Here is a 17,413-nt window from a genome sequence, read left to right as displayed (position 1 = left end):
GGCTGGTGGAGGAACTGGGCGCAGAGGGAGGCCTCTGGAGTCAGACCTACCTCATTCTGGCGCTGCTTCCCGCCGTGGGATCCTGGCGGATTAGTGCCTCTCTCTGGGCCTGTTTCCTCGTCGTACAAAAGCCGCCCTTCCCTCCCAGTATGAATTCAGGGAGGTGGCTGTCCCAGGGCTGACATTTGATATGTGGGGGTCGCCTTGCTCACCCATCGTCCTTGGTGGTGACAGATGGGTGTGAGGACCCCCCCTGCCATCAATCCCCCTGCTCACAGCCTCGTCCTTGGGCTCCAGGGCCCAGGGCCACTGGTCCTGATGGACTCAAACTGACCCCCTCCCAGGCGGTCGCCTCCTCCCACTCCCTCCCCTGGAATACACTGGCTTCACCCTCGGGTGCAGGGACAGAGGCGCCTCTGTCCTGGCTCTGCCCCCAGGCGGGTGTGTACTGCTGGGTTGGTCCAAGTAACATGTATTTCTGGGCTTTGTGACCTGGCAGGAGCCACCCCAGCTACTTCCTCCAGGAACACTTCTTCCCGGTGGCTCCTGGACAGCCTGGTGGCCGCCAGCCTGCAGAGGGCTCGCTGGGGACCCGCTTCCCTCCACTGCAGCTCCTGCAGCTTCCGGGGGTGAGTTGGGGCAGGAGCCTCCCAGCTCTGAGGAGTGTGGTGGGAGCACCCTGGTGTGCAGCCCCTCTTCGGGCCTCTGTCCACATCCTGGCTCCTTTGTCCCCTCAGCAGGCCAGCTGGGACCTCTACTTCCTCCTCCTGGGGCCAGAGGGGAAGCCAGGTGAGCCTCACAGCCTGGAGGTGTCCAGGTAGGAACTTAGGGCCAGGCCAGGAACTCTCACCAAACCTCTCGCCAGGAGCGGAAAGGGACTTGGTTCTCGCAGGTTCTGGTCCGTACCCATGTCCAGGGCACCTGGGCCAGTCTGCCGGCTCCCATCTCTGCCCCTGAAGAACCAGGCACTGCCCTAGGGCTTGGGAACAAGAGCTGTGGAGCAGCTGCTGTGTGCGGGCCCTCGCCCCGCGGCTCTCTCGCGTCTTTGGAGGGAGAGACTGCAGTCCACTGCCTCTGGGCGTCGGGTGGTCTGGGTCCATGGCCATCCTTTCCTTATCCTTCGGGCATAAGCTGAGGGCTGTCTGGAGGTTCCGTGTATGTACAGGCATTGATGCAGGACTTAAAAGCTTAAATTCCCAGTAAAGCAAGAATAGAACCATTTCCTCATACCTCAACCTACTTGATTTTAGTAAGTAAGTTAGCAACCTGAGGAGAGCGGCTCCTCCCCTGGCTCCGCCCAGAACCCAGTGGGGAGTTTGGGGCAAGTCCTGTTCCCTCCATGGGTCCTGGTTTCCGTCTGTGTAAAGTGAGAGCGAGGGTGGCAGCTGAGGTCTCTGAGGACTCTTTCCGGGACCCCGTGGGAGGGGAAAATCCTAACCGCACAGATTGCTGAGTGCCAAGAAGGGAGGTCACGCCTGGGATCCCCACCCTGAGGCAGGAAGGGCTGAAACCGAGGCCATGGGGAGCGGCTCAGGGTGGGGGCACCCCAGGAGTGACCACAGCCACCCATCCGTGAAGTCCCCGGCCTGGGCGAGGGCAGGCCTGGCGCTGCAGAGCGGAACGGCTTGTGGTTAGTCATCCCCGGACCCGTGCACACTCTGAGCCTCGCTTCTCCCGAGAGTGGTGGTACCGGCAGCGCCCAGCTCACAGGCTGCATGAAGGATTCAGGGGGTTTGTTCGCAAAGTGCTGTCACAGGGGAAAGCACGTGACGCGTGGGAGCTGATGTTTTCTGATCCTTGTCGTTATTGAAGTGGTTGTTATTGTTCTTGGGCTGCCGGGCGAACTCAAAAAGAGTTTGGAGGCTTTGGCTAGAAATAAGTGATAAGAATTGGTTATTCAAGAGCCTTAGGGCTTGCAAACTGGGAAGACAGTTAGGCCATAGCCAGAGTGTTCCGAGGAAGGAAGGAAAGCTGAGGGTCCTTCAGTAACAAGTCCACTCCGGAGAGAAAGCACTCCTGCATCTCAGGCTGGCAGTGCCAGGTGTGATCCTCTGTGGCTGGCGCTCACCATGCTGGTCTGGGTCCATGGCATCCTTTCCTTATCCTTCGGGCACAAGCAGACGGCTGTCGGGAGGTTCCGTGTATGTACAGGCATTGATGCAGGACTTAAACGCTTAAATTCCCAGTAAAAGCAAGAATAGAACCATTTCCTCATACCTCAACCTACTTGATTTCAGTAATTTAGCAGCCTGACTAGAGTGGCTCCATTTTATTTCTTCACTCTATTCCTCAAGGCCCGGGAAAGGTGAGCCAGCCCCCACCACAGAGCCTCTTGGCGCGAGCCTGGGTCCCGAGACATGGCAGGCCTGAGGGGGGAGCTCCAGGTCCGGGTTTGGTCCAGGAGCTGGGCTGCTGCACCCTCATTTCCAGAGGCCATTGGTGTGGGTCAGGGAGAAGGGCTGACCACAGGATGCCCCACCCTAGCCAGCCTCCAGCCTGCCGGGTGACCTCTGGCAAGGGGCTCCCCCTTTTCTGAGCCCCAGCAGTCGGTTCATTAGGCTTCCTGCCTGCCAGCCCTGGCCCCTGCTCTGTGGTTTTCCATGCCGGCAGGCAGCCAAGCAGGGCCAGGGATGGGCTGAGGCTCAGGAAGCAGTTGGAAGTGACACCAGAGGGACAGGAAGCCTTGAACCCTTAGCCCTCTCCTCTTGTGCCCACTGCCTAGTGGCCATGTCTCCAGAGCCTGGACTCTGGACCTTGCCCCGCCCCCTTTTGTTTTAATTAAAAACAAAGTGATATTAACTCATCAAATTAGTCCAATGCAAACGACCTGGAAGTTTATAAAGCAGAGAGTGAAGGTAGCACCCACCCATCCCACCCCGAATCCGCTCCCCAGGGGAAACTACGGCCAGTAGTCCTGCTTAGATTGTCCCAGATAGCTTCTATGTGCATTTACAAGCACATGCACATCTCCGGATGTGTTTTGTTTTTTTAAAAAAGGAATCATACTATATATGCAGTTTCTTTTTAATATATTTTTATTGATTTCAGAGAAGAAAGGAGAGGGAGAGATAGAAACATCAATGATGAGAGAGAATCATTGATTGGCTGCCTCCTGCAGGCTCTCCCAACTGGGAATGGAGCCCGCAAGCTGGGCATGTGCCCTGACCGGGAATCGAACCGTGACCTCCTGGTTCATAGGTTGATGCTCAACCCCTGAGCTATGCTGGTTGGGATGCAGTTTATTTTTTATAAATTAAAAAATAAGTTTTCAGTATAACCATTGTGTAACCATTATCTTAAAATTTTTGGAAAATATAGTTAAGCCAAAAGAGAGAGAGAGAGAAAAAAGCAGCTCCTAATCTCACCATTCCAGAAATAACTACTATTAACACCTTCATCACTGTGATAGGCAAAAGGTATTTCCCTATTTTCATTTCTCTTATCTTTCTTTTAAAATACGGCGGTGCACAATGACAGCATTTATCATACCTGTAAGTTATAAAGCATAGTATAATGAACCTCTCGAACCCATGTCCCACTTAAAGACCAGACCTTTATAGAAGTCCACCCCCCAGTGTCTCCTCCCCTCTCCCACATCTCTGCCTCCCCAGCAGACAACTGTGTTCTTGACTTTTGCTTTGAAAACTCTAATCACTCTGATAGGCAAAAGCTCTCTCCTGTCCCTGGCTATGAGGAGTGGCCTGCTGCCGGCTATACGCTCAAACAATATATCGTGGAGCTCATTTGTCTTCGGAGACGTGTCTTTTTCATTCCTTATGTCTCTCAGATTCATCCTTGTAATCGTAGCTCATTCATTTCCCCCTGCTGTTTAATATTCCACACCGTGAAAGTACCGTCAGGTAGGAAAATTCCATTCTGCTGCTGACAGCTATATGGGCTGTTTCCAGTTTAGTATCATTTCAAGCAATGCTGCTAATGAACTTTGTTGTTGACATAGGCAAGAATTTCTCCAGGATATGTTTGTACTCCGTTGTTTTCCAAAGGGGATTATAGAGATGCAGCTCTTTGACTTGCTTTCTTCACTTAAACATCTTCTGCGCATCCTGGCCAACTCTTGTCAGTACCTATTGATCCACATCACTCATTTCAGCAGGCCTGCGCCTCTATCCCATAGGCCCCTATCATGGCTCCTGGCTCTTTTTCACTGTCACGTAAAATGATGGTAATCATAGGAAGTCATCACATTTTTAATCCTGACAACACCCTCGAGGGGGTGGTTCTCCCTGTACCCCAGCGGCAGGCCGGGGAAGGGGGAGTGAAGCGCCAAGGCTAACGCAGAGAGGGCGGCAGAGCTGCACTGGAACCCAAGGTGGACCCTGAGCTCACTCAGGGTGATCACGGGGTGCAGGCCTCCCGAGGCCCTGGGTAAGCGAGCCCAGCGGGAAACGCAGCTGCTCCCAAGCGCAGCGTGCGCTGGGACTCAGTTTCCCCGTTTCGGTCGTGGTGACAATAAAGTGAGATCGCCAAGGCGGGGAGGCTATTTTTATGGCCACTACGCGGCCCGGAGGGGAAAGCGAGGCCTCGCTCGCTTGGCCCGCGCCCCAGGGTCGCCCGCCCCTCACCCTTCGCTCGGGCGCCGCCCGGAGGAGGAGCCAGACCGCCCCCTCGCGGCTCCGTGCGCCTCGCGGGCCTGAGCCGAGCGCGAGCGGCGGCGCTAGGACCCGGCGGGCGAGGCTGCGGCGGGGCCTGGGCGGCCGGAGGAGAGGGGATCCCGGACCCGGCGCTCAGCCCCGGCGCCATGTGAGGGGCTCGGGGGCCGCGGGGGGCCGGGCGCTCCCCGGGGGAGGTGAGCGGGCGCCGCGGGGGCGGGCAGCGGGAGGGGGCACGGCCTGCGCCCGGGGGGAGCCGGAGCCCCGGGGGATGGGGTGATGGTGCGGGGGCCCGGGGGGCCCGAGACCCACTCTCTAGGCACCCGTGCCCGGAGGTCCCGGTCCTGGTGCCCAAGGGCTGTGGCGGGGTTCGCGGGGCCTCCTGCCTCTGTCCACCCCCTGGAGCTCGGGGACCCGGCCGCCCACCTCCCCCAGTCGGGCCTTGGGCTCTGGACCCCCCGGAGTGCGGGAGTTGGTGGGTCAGCGCCAGGGGGTGCAGAGGATGAGTCGCCCCCACCCCAGGTGGACCCGCGGGCACGGAGCTCCCCCGACCGGGAATTAGGTGCCCCTCCCCCTTCTCCTCGGAGCCCTCCTCCCACGCTGCTCGTGGGGGCGCCCCGACCCTGGGGGAGGACTCCCCAAGCTGGGCAGGCAAAGCCCCCAAACAGAGGGCAGGGTGTGGTCCCCGCGCTCACCCTGAGGACGCAGCCCTCCTGCAGGGCCCGCCTTGGGTCTGAGTCCACGCCGGCCCGTGCCCCGGGCGGCCGTCTTCCCAGCCCAGCCAGCGCTCCCCAGCAGGCCTCCCGGTCCAGGCCGGAGCTGGGCACACACTCGGGGGCCTCTGGCCCATTCCAGCCCTGGGTATCCTTGAGGGAGACCCGTCCACCGCAGCCCTGGGCTGCTCCCTGGAGACAGCCCGGCCAGGCACTTTGCCTCTCTGAACCCCAGTCTCCTCTCTGAATTGGGGGGTGAGAGCCCCTGCCATGCAGAGTGAGTAAGTGGGTGACGCTTCGCTGGCTCCTGTATACACCCCTGTTAGAAGAGTGAAGTCGCTGGGCCCGGGGTCAGAGGAGAGGGGATGTTTTGCTGACAAACTCCGTGAGCCAGGCCTCGAACAATGAATCACCGCCGGCCGAACGGCCGCTGGCATGGACCCAGCCCCTGCCAGCCCCGTGCCTCCCTTGCCACTCGGGCTTGAATCCTCCCAACATCCCCTTGAGTTACCTGCTCTTCTGCCTCCCATTTCACAGATGAGGAAACTGAGGCTCAGAGAGGTACATGGCTTGCCCTAAGGCCTCGCAGCCTGTAAGTGGTGGAACCGGGATTCACACTTGAACCTGAGATGCTGTATTGACCATGGCCTCCTCCAGAGCAGGATTGTGACGGGGCTGACCAGGGGACCATGGTCCTGGCCGAGGGCACAGCTCAGGCAAAGGTGGGAAGATTGGGGGGGCGGGGGTGTGCGTCTGGGACCTGGAGTGCTCTAGAGTGTCTGGAGCCAGGGGCATCTGAAGGAAAGGATAGTGAGGGAGGAGGCTCAGCGCAGAGGCCATGAAGGGCCTGGAATGCCAGAGGCGACTGACTGATGGGGGCGACCCTGGAATTCTGGACTCCCACCTTTTGCTCTATCTAATGGGCTCTGAGTCGAAGGACAGGCCACTCTTCCCTTCTGATGAGCCTCCGTTTCCTGATCTGTACCTGGTGAGAGTCCCCGGCCTCCCTGACTGGCTCTGAGGGCCGGCCTGGGAGAAACCCCGAAACCTGAAACCCGGCCCGGAGGCAGGCGGGGGTGGGGGTCAGAGGGGGCGTGGCAGATCGAGGCCGGGTTAGGTCGTGGGCGGAGCCAGGGCTTAGCCAATCAGGAGCATCGTGGTGTGTTTGGCCGGAGGTTCTCTGGCTATTCCTGGTGGCGGTGTAGGAGTAAACAGCAGCTAGGTCAGGGGGCGGAGATGGTGGCGGGAGCTGGGAGGCCGTGGAAGGGAGGACGGAGCTGGGGATCCCCGAGCCCCCAGCTTCTCCCTTTGCACTCTGCCAGCCTCAGAGCCGTCTGGACTTGAATCAGCTGGAGGCGGCTGGACACAAGTACTTGTTTCCGATTGACAGGTGGGGACATTGAGATCTGGGTCCTGCAAGGAGGGGCGGGGTGCCGGCGGGGAAGCGAGGAGCAGACCTGGGCGTGTTCCCTCACAGCAGAGGCCTCTGAGGCGGGGGCAGGAAGGAAGGGCTGCCCAAGGGTGCCTTGTCCCCTGAGGATCCCACACACCCTCAGGGTGGGGCAGTGATTGTCGCCAGTTGACAGATGAGTCTGTGTCCTTAACCCCTAAGATCTTCCCGTTAATGAATGAAATCATACAGCCATCCTCTGGCACCCATCCTCTCAGGGCTCTTGGCCGCACAGCAGAGGATGTGAGTGAGGATCTGTGAGAGCTCTCAGCCTCCTGGGGCGGTGACACTAGGGGAAGTTCCCGGCCCACCTTGGGCTTGGAGGATGAGTGGGCGTGAGCAGGGTGCTGGAGGGTGTTGCAGACAGTTTATGCAAGACCTGGAAGGGTGCAGGTGCAGAGGAGTTTGGGACCCACAAGAAATGTTGCTTTATTCCAAGGCCCCGGGGACCTGAAGCAGGGTTTAGAGTAGGGGTTTCTGCTGGATGGGGGGCAGGCCCCCAGCATGGGAGCCAGCTGCCTAGGAAAGCCAGGGTAAGGAGAGGACCCTGCTGAGAGGGCAGGAAGAGAGTCAGGGTTCTGCCACCACGCGGCCCTGTGACCTCAAGCAGTTTTCTGCCCTTTGGGGCTGTAGTGTCTCCATCTGCAAAATGGATACAGCCCTGAGTCTTGAAGTCAGGGGTAGGTAGGAGAGCTGGCAGGGGTGGTAGGGAAGGTGTAGCCTTTGACCAGCTGGACCTCCGGGAGGGCACTCAGGCCATAACCCTTTCTGTGACTTGCAGGTGTGAGCCCACATCCCTGCCCCCTGGGCCACGTGCAGGACGCTGGCTCCTGCCCCTCAGCAGACGCCGGAGAGAGATGAGTAGCAACAAAGTAAGTCCGTCTTCATTTCTTACTCCATCTGAACCTCTTACTTCTCTCAGTGAGATGGGTTTCTAAGGACCAAGCCACCACAAGTCTCTCTTCCTTGCCTAGATGAGGCTGATGCCCGGGAGGCCCTGGTTTGAGCCCTGCTGGACTACTGATCTGTGTGGCTTTGGGCAAACTCCTGCCTTTCTGGGCCCAGGTCCAAGGTGACTTGGAATGCTGTGCAGGGGTCAGGGGGGAAGGTAGAGGTGAGTGGGAGTCTGGGGGAGGGGGCAGAGGTCAGTCAAAAGTGACAGAATGTTGTGAGCATCCTTCTGAGGGTGTCCCCATCATCCACGCATTCATGCTTTCCTGAGCACCTGCGATATGCCTGGTCCTGCATACCCCCTCCCGAGAATTCACTGCAGCAGAGCCTTGGCAGAGCCTGAGGGTTGGGGGCAGGGTGATGTGGGCGTATCAGTCTGGGTCCAGTCGGCAGAGAGAATCCACATAGTAATTTTAATGTAAAGAGTTATTAACTATAATCGGGCAGGAGTAATGAGGGATTGGAACTCTAAGGAATACAGGAATAGCAGGTACAAGGAGCAGCCACCAGCCCCAGGGCTGAGATCCAGGCCTCCTGGGGAGGGCACAGCTATGGGCCACTGGATAGCAGAGAACCCAGTGTGGTGCCCTACTGGTGACGTTATCACAAGTCCACCCAGGAGGCACCCAGCCTCCATACAGAACTGCTCCAGGGAGGGAGCTGCTGGTCTCTGGATGTTGCAGGTGGTTGGGTGACTGACTGAGCTCCACTCTGGAGAGGTTGTGATCACAGCAGGATCAGAACTGCCTGAGGGCAGGTACGGCAGGTTCTGGAGGAATCTGGTGGCTGCTGGCTTCCTAGCAGGCCTGCTGGTTGGCGCTGGAGATAAGCACGTGCCTAAGAAGGCAGAGCATCAGAAGCAGGAGGTCAAGGCCTTTCTTCCTGCAGTGTCTCTCCAGCGCCCTCTCCCGACAAAGCTTAACATGCAGTGAGCTGGCAAGAAAAAACCAAGAGCCCAGATCCATTCTCACAGAGCTGCCAAAAAGGGTGGGTGAACTTGGAGCTGAGAAACAATACACGATAACCAGCACAGAGGGCTCCACAGGCCCAGCGAGCCTTGCAGACCCGCACAGATGGCTTCCCGTGGGCAGTTTGGATATGACCTTCCTGCCCTGTCATCCCCACGGTGGTGCACTCTCTACCCAGGCAGCCCAGTCCCTGAGCAGATCCCCTCCACGGGTAAAGGAATGATGAACATGTATGGAGAGTTGCTGTGTGGGGAAGGCCTGGGTCCTCTCATTTGACTATCCCATCTGTCTCCCAGCATCCTCCCAGCTGGAGGAAGCCTTCTGACCCCCACATACAGTCCAATCCGGCAGACCCTCCTTCTGAGAACCTTCTATGCTCCGGTCCCCACCCTGACAGCTGGGAAGCAGTGGGGAGCGAGACTGACCCAGTCCCCGCCGCGGAACTCATGGCAGCGTGATCCGTGCTCAGGGGGCTGCGGGAGGCCTTCCTGGAGGAGGTAGTGTTTGGGGTGAGGAGCAGGCGTTAGCCAGGTGTTGCAGGTGATAATGAGGCAGGGCGCCGAGCCTGCACGGTCGCTGGGACCTCACCAGTCCTCTCCCCTCTCAGGAGCAGCGGTCAGCAGTGTTCGTGATCCTCTTTGCTCTCATCACCATCCTCATCCTCTACAGCTCCAACAGTGCCAACGAGGTCTTCCATTATGGCTCCCTGCGCGGCCGCAGTCGCAGGCCTATCAACCTCAAGAAGTGGAGCATCACCGATGGCTATGTCCCCATTCTCGGCAACAAGGTAGGGCCGCCACTTTGGGAAACTCCCCAGGAGCTGGTCCTCCCCGTTGCCTGCCACCCCTGCTCCCTCCTCCTTTTCTCTCCACTCTCGCCATCCCTCCTAAAGGAAAGGGTGGGCCCTGGGAGTCAAGGCTCTGATTCAGAGAGGACGGGAGAGGAAGAGACAGAAACAATGATGAGTGAACATCATGGACCAGCTGCCTCCTCCACACCCCCTACTGGAGATCGAACCCGCAACCTGGATATGTGCCCTGACCGGGAATCAAACCATGACCTCCTGGTTTGTGGGTGGATGCTCAACCACTGAGCCACACCATCCAGGCCAACCATGAGTTCTCGAAGGCAGGAGTGGGGTCTCTTTTGCTGGTTGCTCTGTCCTGCGTACTTGACCATTAGCCAGCTTGCTATGAATGTTTGTTCAATGAATGGGCGTCAGTTTCTCTGTCTTTAAAATGGGCATAATTATTTTGGCCTCCTGGCGGCCTGACTGTACAGAGCCCAGGGCCTGGCGCCGAGAGTGGTTGTGACAAGTGTTGACTTTCCTTGCTCCCCCCAGACACTGCCCTCCCGGTGCCACCAGTGTGTGATTGTCACCAGCTCCAGCCACCTGCTGGGCACCAAGCTGGGTCCTGAGATTGAGCGGGCTGAGTGCACAATCCGCATGAATGACGCGCCCACCACGGGCTACTCAGCAGATGTGGGCAACAAGACCACCTTCCGCGTGGTGGCCCATTCCAGTGTCTACCGTGTCCTGAAGAGGCCCCAGGAGTTTGTCAACCGGACCCCCGAAACCGTGTTCATCTTCTGGGGGCCCCCGAACAAGATGCAGAAGCCCCAGGGCAGCCTTGTGCGCATCATCCAGAGGGCAGGCCTGGTGTTCCCCAACATGGAGGCCTACGCCGTCTCTCCCGGCCGCATGCGCCAATTTGATGACCTCTTCCGGGGTGAGACAGGCAAGGACAGGTACCAGCCTTCTGCCTGCCCCCTCTGGCCAGCCCTCTGCTCTTCGTCAGCATGCTCTGTGCAGAGGGCCTGTCGCTCCCAGCAAGCGCTGCTCTGAGGCTGTGGTCACTTCTCGGCCACCTCTGGTCAGGTTTCCTGGGGGAGTTCTCTTCGTGTTTAGCACGAGTCATTTCCAACATGCTCTGCATGACCCCATCTTCCCAGGAGGGCTTTCTCCCAGCACCCACTGTTCTGAGGGAAGAAGGGTTCCCAGCATGCTCTTCTCTAAGATTGCACAGTCATTTCTAGCATCTTTCTAGGAGAGCTCCCCGGAGCGTGCCTCCTGGAAAGTATTGGCTATTCCTGGCACTTCTTGCTTTAGGCACACCGTTGCTCCCAGCATGCTCTATTCTAAATATCCATCATTTCCAGTCCTGCTTTAGGTAAGCTAGGCTAGTGCCATCCAATAGAAATATAATGCAAGCCACATACATAATTAAAATTTTTATAGTAACCACATTAAAAAGGTAAAAAGAAACAGGTGAAACTATTATTTTTTTTTTTTTGAGCCTCATCAGGATATTTTTTCCATTGATCTTTAGAGAGAGAGAGTGGAAGGGAGGGAGAAAGGGGAGAGAGAGGAAAAAACATCAATATGAGAGAGACACATTGAGTGGTTGCCTCCCACACGCGCCCTGACTGGGTCAGGGATCAAACCCGCAACCGAGATATATACCCTTGACCATGAATCAAACCCGAGACCCTTCAGTCCATGGGCCAACACTCTAACCATTGAGCAAAACCAGCTGTGGCTGAAATTATTTTCAATATATTTTATTTAACTCAATATGTCCAACATATAATATAGATCCTGTACATATTTTGTTTGATTTATACCTAAATATTTAAAATTTTGGAACTAACGTAAATGACATTTTTTAAAATGTTGGTTCCCAATGATTCTTGCTAATATTTAGAAATATGATTTTTGTGTGGTGACCTTATATCCTGTAATCCTGCTAAACTTTACTTATTGGACAGTTTTACTCCTTCCTTTCTAATCTGTGTGCCTCATTTCCTTTTCTTGCCTTATTGCACTGGCTAGGAACTTTCAGTACAACGTTGAAATGTATTGGAAGTGACAAGAGTAGACATCTTGCTTTAGTCCCAGTCTCAGAGGGAAAGCGTTTAGTCTTTCATCATTGAATATGAGGCTGGCTATGGGTTTTTGAACCTATATTCACCTCTTCCAGGGTGAGACAGGCAAGGACAGGTGCCAGCCAAGTATTAGGTTGAGGAAATTCCCTTCGCGTATTAGTTTCCTAAGAGTTTTTTTGTTGTTTTTTTTTAAATCAGTACTGGATATTGAATTTTATCAAACATTTTTCTGCATCAATTAAGACTTTTTTTTAAAAAAGACTGTATTTTTTTTAAGACTTTTAATATGGTGAATTATATTGATTGATTTTTAAATGTTGAGTTAGCCTTGGTTTCTGGAATAAACTCCAGCTGGTAGTGGTGTATTTTTACATATTGCTGGATAGGATTTGCTAATATTTTGTTGAGATTTTTGTATCTGTGTACATGAGAGATATTGGTCTGTGGTTTATTTTGTACTATTCTTTGCCTGATCTTGGTATCAGGGTAGTGCTGGCCTCATAAATGCATTGGGAAATGTTTCCTCTTCTATTTTTCAGAAAAGATGGTGTAGAATTGGTGTCATTGCTTCTTTAAATGTTTGATAGAATTTGCCAGTGAGACTATCTGGGCTTGGAGTGGTGTTTTGTTTTGTTTTTCCCCCAGAAGATTTTAAACTATGAATTCAGTTTCCTTAATAGTTATAGGATATTCAGGTTACTTATTTCATCTTCGGTGAGTTTTGGTTTGTTTTCAAGAAATCATCCCATTTCATCTAAGTCAGCAGTTCTCAACCTGTGGGTCGCAACCCCTGAAAATCCATCCTGCATATCAGATATTTATATTACGTTTCATAACAGTAGCAACATTACAGTTATGAAGAAGCAACGAAAATAATTTTATGGTTGGGGGTCACCACAACATGAGGAGCTGTATTAAAGGGTCGCGGCATTAGGAAGGTTGAGAACCACTGAAAGTTTTCACGTATGTAGTTGTTTTTTGTGGCTTTTTTATTTTAAAGTTTTCAGGGTCTATGATGATGTTATCTTTCATTTTTGATATTGGTAATTTGTGTCTTTTCTCTCTCTCTCTTTTTTTTAAAATATATTTTATTGATTTTTTACAGAGAGGAAGGGAGAGAGATAGAGAGTTAGAAACATCGATCAGCTGCCTCCTGCACATCTCCTACTGGGGATGTGCCCGCAACCCAGGTACATGCCCTTGACCGGAATCAAACCCGGGACCTTTCAGTCCGCAGGCCGACACTCTATCCCCTGAGCCAAACCGGTTTCGGCTCTCTTTTTTTTTTTCAGTCTTGCGAGAGGTTTCTTTTATTTTCAAAGAACCACCTTCAACCAAGTAGATGCAAAATAATTTTTAGCTTCACATGTAATCAGTATAAAACATTATCAGCAACACATTCCACATTCTTTTTTCACACTAAGAAATCCAGTGTGTGTTTTACACTCACAGCACATCTCAACCCCGAGTCAAGTGCTCACACGTGCCCACATGTGGCCACTGTAGTGGACAGCATGGCTCTAGGCCAGCCGTGGGCAAACTACGGCCCGTGGGCCGGATCCGGCCCGTTTGAAATGAATAAAACTAAAAAAAAAAAGACCGTACCCTTTTATGTAATGATGTTTACTTTGAATTTATATTAGTTCACACAAACACTTCATCCATGCTTTTGTTCCGGCCCTCCGGTCCAGTTTAAGAACCCATTGTGGCCCTCGAGTCAAAAAGTTTGCCCACCCCTGCTCTATGCTCTTAGCTACTTCTTCATGCCTTGCTCTGAACTTGTCCCTCCAGCATGACTGTCTGCTTCGTCTCCCCATGGGAGTCTGCTCCTGGCATGGGCACAGCTGCGGCTAGCATGCTCTGTGGTCACGGTCACTCCTGGCCTACCCAGGCCTGACCAGTGTCCTCAGAACTTTATTCCCACTCTGCCTTGTTCCTACTCTTTCCCTCAAAGGAGCTCTCTCCACACCCCTCACCTCTCCCCAGACAGCCCCCCTGCCAGCAAACCCGTGCTCCCCCGGTGGGCTGGATGGGGGTGACTGAAGTAGGGGGACGAGTTCTGTGAAACTGGGCGGTTGGCTGTTCCTCCCTGCCCGCCTCACCCCTGCCTGCCTGCCCCTCATCACGCCCCCTCTCTGCCTCCAGGGAAAAGTCCCACTCGTGGTTGAGCACGGGCTGGTTTACCATGGTGATCGCGGTGGAGTTGTGTGACCATGTGCACGTCTATGGCATGGTCCCCCCCGACTACTGCAGGTGAGCCCCTCCAGGACAGTGCCCAGCCACGGCCATGGGATGGAGCCGGGGGCCCGGAAATCTGGGCTGGGGGGCCTTTGAGATTCTCTGTTTGATGGTAGTCAGGCTGCTCTGCAGAGATGTCTGCTCCTTAGAGCTGCCTCAGCGCCAACCCCCTCGCCCCCCCCACACACACCTCAGCCAGTCCAGAGTTTGTGTATTAATAATAACTATTATTATTATTATTATTACTATATGCAAAGCCCAAGAGGTGACAGCTGTTCTTGATTGATTGCTGACCATGCCCCAAGCATGACCATATTATTCACTCGTCACAGTGATGCTAAGGGATAGGTATGTTCTTCTCCCTATTTCATAGGTGAGGAAAACCGAGGAAAGTTGTTTTGTGAGTGGTCTCAGGTCCCACAAATAGTAAAGGGTGGGGGTCAAGTTCCAGAGCCTTTACCTCTACCCTGCTTTGCCACCCTCTCAGGGACATGAAAAGATCCACAGCATTAAAAATGAAGTTTGGAAGTCAAAAACCTAGTCCACCCTATACCCACTTTACAGATGGGGAAACTGAGGCCCAGGGAAGGGCAGGTATTTCCCCACTAAGGTCCTATGGCAGGTCAGGGGCGGGAAAGGGCAAGGGCCCCGCCAGTGCCCACTCTGCCCTCACAGACACCTCTGCTCTGCCCCAGCCAGCGGTCCCGCCTCCAGCGCATGCCCTACCACTACTATGAGCCTAAGGGGCCAGACGAGTGTGTCACCTACGTGCAGAATGAGCACAGCCACAAGGGCAACCACCACCGCTTCATCACCGAGAAGAGGGTCTTCTCGTCCTGGGCCCAGCTGTACGGGATCACCTTCTCCCACCCCTCCTGGACCTAGGCCGCCCTGCCTGTGGGGCCCTCACACGGGACACCAGAGAAGTGGCTCTTGGCCCAGCCACTCGACCAAGGGCCATCTCCTGGCCGATGAAGGCTGGCTGGAGTGTCTTCTGGCCAATCAGGGCCTTGAAGAGGGTGTATCCTGCAGCCGGTCAGGGCCTGGGAGATCTCTCGGCCATCAGGGATTTGGGCTTCTGTGTGCTTAATCAGGGGTGTCAGGAACTTGTCCAGTCAGGGTCTGAGCACAGTCAATCAGGGTATTTCTGAGTAATATGAGGCCAAGGACATGTCCTTTCCCATGAGGCTTTGGTTCAGAGCCTCAGGATGGTCCCCAAATCATTTCCTATTGGCTGGGACAGTGGGGTCCTGTTCCAAGGACCTGGGAACTTTGTGTTGGCCCCTCACTTCCCAGAGCCAGAAAGAAAGGTTGCATGAGGAGTGGGAAGTGAATGGAGGTCAGGCTGGGGCAACTGGGGGCTGGAGGGTCCCGGAGGTGGGGGGCCGGTGTCAGTCTTGGCTCTGCCCTGAGTGGCCTTGGACAATCCCTTGTCCCCCTCTCTGGCATCCTTCTGCCCGTGTCAGGTTCTAACGTGGAGTCTTCGACCCCCTCCCACCTCTCCCACGACTGCCTTGGGTCCGTCCTCCATAACACTGGGCCCCGCCAGCCACCACCCCTTGCTGGGGGTCTCAGCCCCCTAGGGCCTGGGGTCCCCTTCCCCACCTCTTCCTGGAGATGAGGGTATTTTTGTGCAAACTCTCCCCGGTGAGGCTGTCTACCTGTTGGAGGAGCCTTTGGGGCTGAGACGGGGGGACCCCAGCCCAACTGAGGTTTCAAGCAGCCCCTTTGCCTGCAGCTGCTGGAGCCATCTGAGTCTCCCTCCAGCTGGGCCTGGGAAAGCTCTCCGGGGGGGCCGGGGGCTGTGTCGCCAGGGTCCTGTCCCCCCTCATTCTGTATCAGGCACTTTAGTGCTGGGCCTCAGCGGGGTGGGTTTGCCCCTTGCTCTTCTGAACCTGGAAGGGAAGACCAGAGGGCTTCCTGGAGGAGGTTGCGGAATGGGAGGGGCCAGGTAGAGGAGGAGGAGGCCGGCACAAGCCATTGCACATGGGGTGGGGAGTGGGGGGCTCCCCCAGACTTGGTTTTGTAATGATTTGTACAGGAATAAATGCACTTGAGCTCCAGCTCCAGCTCCCGTGTGTCCCCGTCGAGCGAGGCTCTCTGGCCCTGGGCTCTGGGCCGCCTTGGGACAGGGCCCAGGCCCTCCAGGTGGGGAGCTCACCCACAAGCAGGACAGCCAGCTTTTTCAGCTGGCCAGTGAGTCATGCACTTTGCAGCTTGGGCGGAGAGCTGGCAGCTCAGGGGGATGGGAAGGTGCGGGTTCCCAAGCCAAACCCATCTGGCTTTTCCAGTCCTGCCTCCCCCTGCTTCTGCGACCTTGGGTAAGTCACTTGCCCTCTCCGAGCCCAGCTGCAGGACCACACACTGCTCCCAAGGAGCTCAGGCCCTAGGGAGGTCACCCCGGGAGTCAGGGCTCCAAAGACGAGGATGCAGACGCTGGGAGAGGGCTTGCGGGTGGGTGACATGCTTCTGAGGCCTGGGAGATGAGGAAGAGTCCTGCAGAGTTTGGGGCAAGAGTTTCTGGGGGTGGGGGTGGGGAGGAGAGGAGGCCGGACAGGGTTCAGGAGGAGAGGGCAGGCGATGGGTCAGAGGTTGGCTCAAGGGCCTGGGGATGCTGAGGGCTGGGAGCCCACGTTTCCTGCAGGCCCAGCAGGCAGGAGCCAGGCAGGGCTGCAGCCCTGGGCGGGTGTGGTGAGCAGCAGTTGAGTGAAAGGCCTTGTTTACAACTCCAGGTTGGCAGGAGAAAGGGGGTCCGTGACTCTGGGAGATTACAACCTGTTTAGGCAGATAAGATACCCTTGGGAGCAGAGGCCTAACAAAGGGTGACTGTGAGACAAGGGCAGGCGGCCTGCTGGGGACGGGGAGAGAGCTCTCCCGGGCACCGGGCCAGCCGGGATGGGGGGCCGGGGCGCGGGGAGGAGAGAAGGGCGTGCTGCATTTGTCTCTAATTCACATACACATTCTAGTGAGCAGCCGCGTGCCAGGCGCTCTGTCAGGTGCGATTGAAGAGGGAGGGAGGTCAGGTGGGAAGAATGGCCCGAAGGATGCGCAGTGGGGGGACCCACAGCCTCTCCCGGGAGGCAGGGAGGCGGGAGCAATGGGAGAGGAGCCACTTGGGGCCAGATGGCAAAAGGCCATGAGTGCCAGCCCGAGTGGGCCCGGCTCCATCCCTCTTGCCTGGAGAGGTCATTCTTGCTTGGACGGCAGTGGGACAGGCAGGAGCTGGGACGTCAGGGGCCCACGGCAGTGGTGGCGGTGGGCGTGTGGGAAGTCATTGCATGGGGAGCCTCAGGCCTGCGTGGGGGTGGAGATGTGGAACACGGCGCACTGGCTCTGTGCAGAGGCTTCTGGGAACCTGGCTGCCCTCCGGTGGGCATGGAGGGAGGCCCAGCAGTGCTTCAAGGGAAGGTGGGTTGCTTGGGGTGGGCCCTCCGAAAGTTCGGTTTAGCATCAGGAGGTAGGACTTTGGTGAGGGCAAGAGGTCTGGGGCCTAGTCCTCAACTCCACAAACTCATCCCCTCGGAGCGCCCCCCCGGCCCCCCCAGGCAAGTATACTCATTGTCAGAGTTATCTTCCTGAGCCCACCTCATCACCGTC

General features: G+C 56.0%; 1 protein-coding gene across 12 annotated transcripts; it reads left to right on the top strand.

Annotated features, from left to right (window-relative positions):
* The first annotated feature begins 479 nt into the window (after nucleotides 1–479).
* On the top strand, nucleotides 480–15,879 carry ST6GALNAC6 (ST6 N-acetylgalactosaminide alpha-2,6-sialyltransferase 6). 12 transcript variants are annotated; one of them, XM_059658128.1, is made up of 9 exons: nucleotides 481–629; nucleotides 738–789; nucleotides 5,861–6,045; nucleotides 6,652–6,713; nucleotides 7,555–7,645; nucleotides 9,300–9,479; nucleotides 10,035–10,441; nucleotides 13,724–13,831; nucleotides 14,516–15,879. In XM_059658128.1, exons 3-9 carry the CDS (start codon nucleotides 6,013–6,015, stop codon nucleotides 14,904–14,906), a joined length of 1,272 nt encoding a protein of 423 aa, XP_059514111.1. In that variant the 5' UTR covers nucleotides 481–629; nucleotides 738–789; nucleotides 5,861–6,012; the 3' UTR covers nucleotides 14,907–15,879. The 12 variants fall into 12 exon arrangements, with proteins under 12 accessions (XP_059514119.1, XP_059514111.1, XP_059514112.1 ...); XM_059658129.1 differs by lacking the exon at nucleotides 481–629 and having other exon boundaries at nucleotides 663–789; XM_059658130.1 differs by lacking the exons at nucleotides 481–629; nucleotides 738–789 and adding an exon at nucleotides 4,639–4,761.
* The last annotated feature ends 1,534 nt before the right edge of the window (nucleotides 15,880–17,413 follow it).

The sequence above is a fragment of the Myotis daubentonii genome, chromosome 11, assembly GCF_963259705.1.
Source record: "Myotis daubentonii chromosome 11, mMyoDau2.1, whole genome shotgun sequence".
NCBI classification, from domain to species: Eukaryota; Metazoa; Chordata; class Mammalia; order Chiroptera; family Vespertilionidae; genus Myotis; species Myotis daubentonii.
This window is presented reverse-complemented; position numbering and strand designations above follow the sequence as displayed.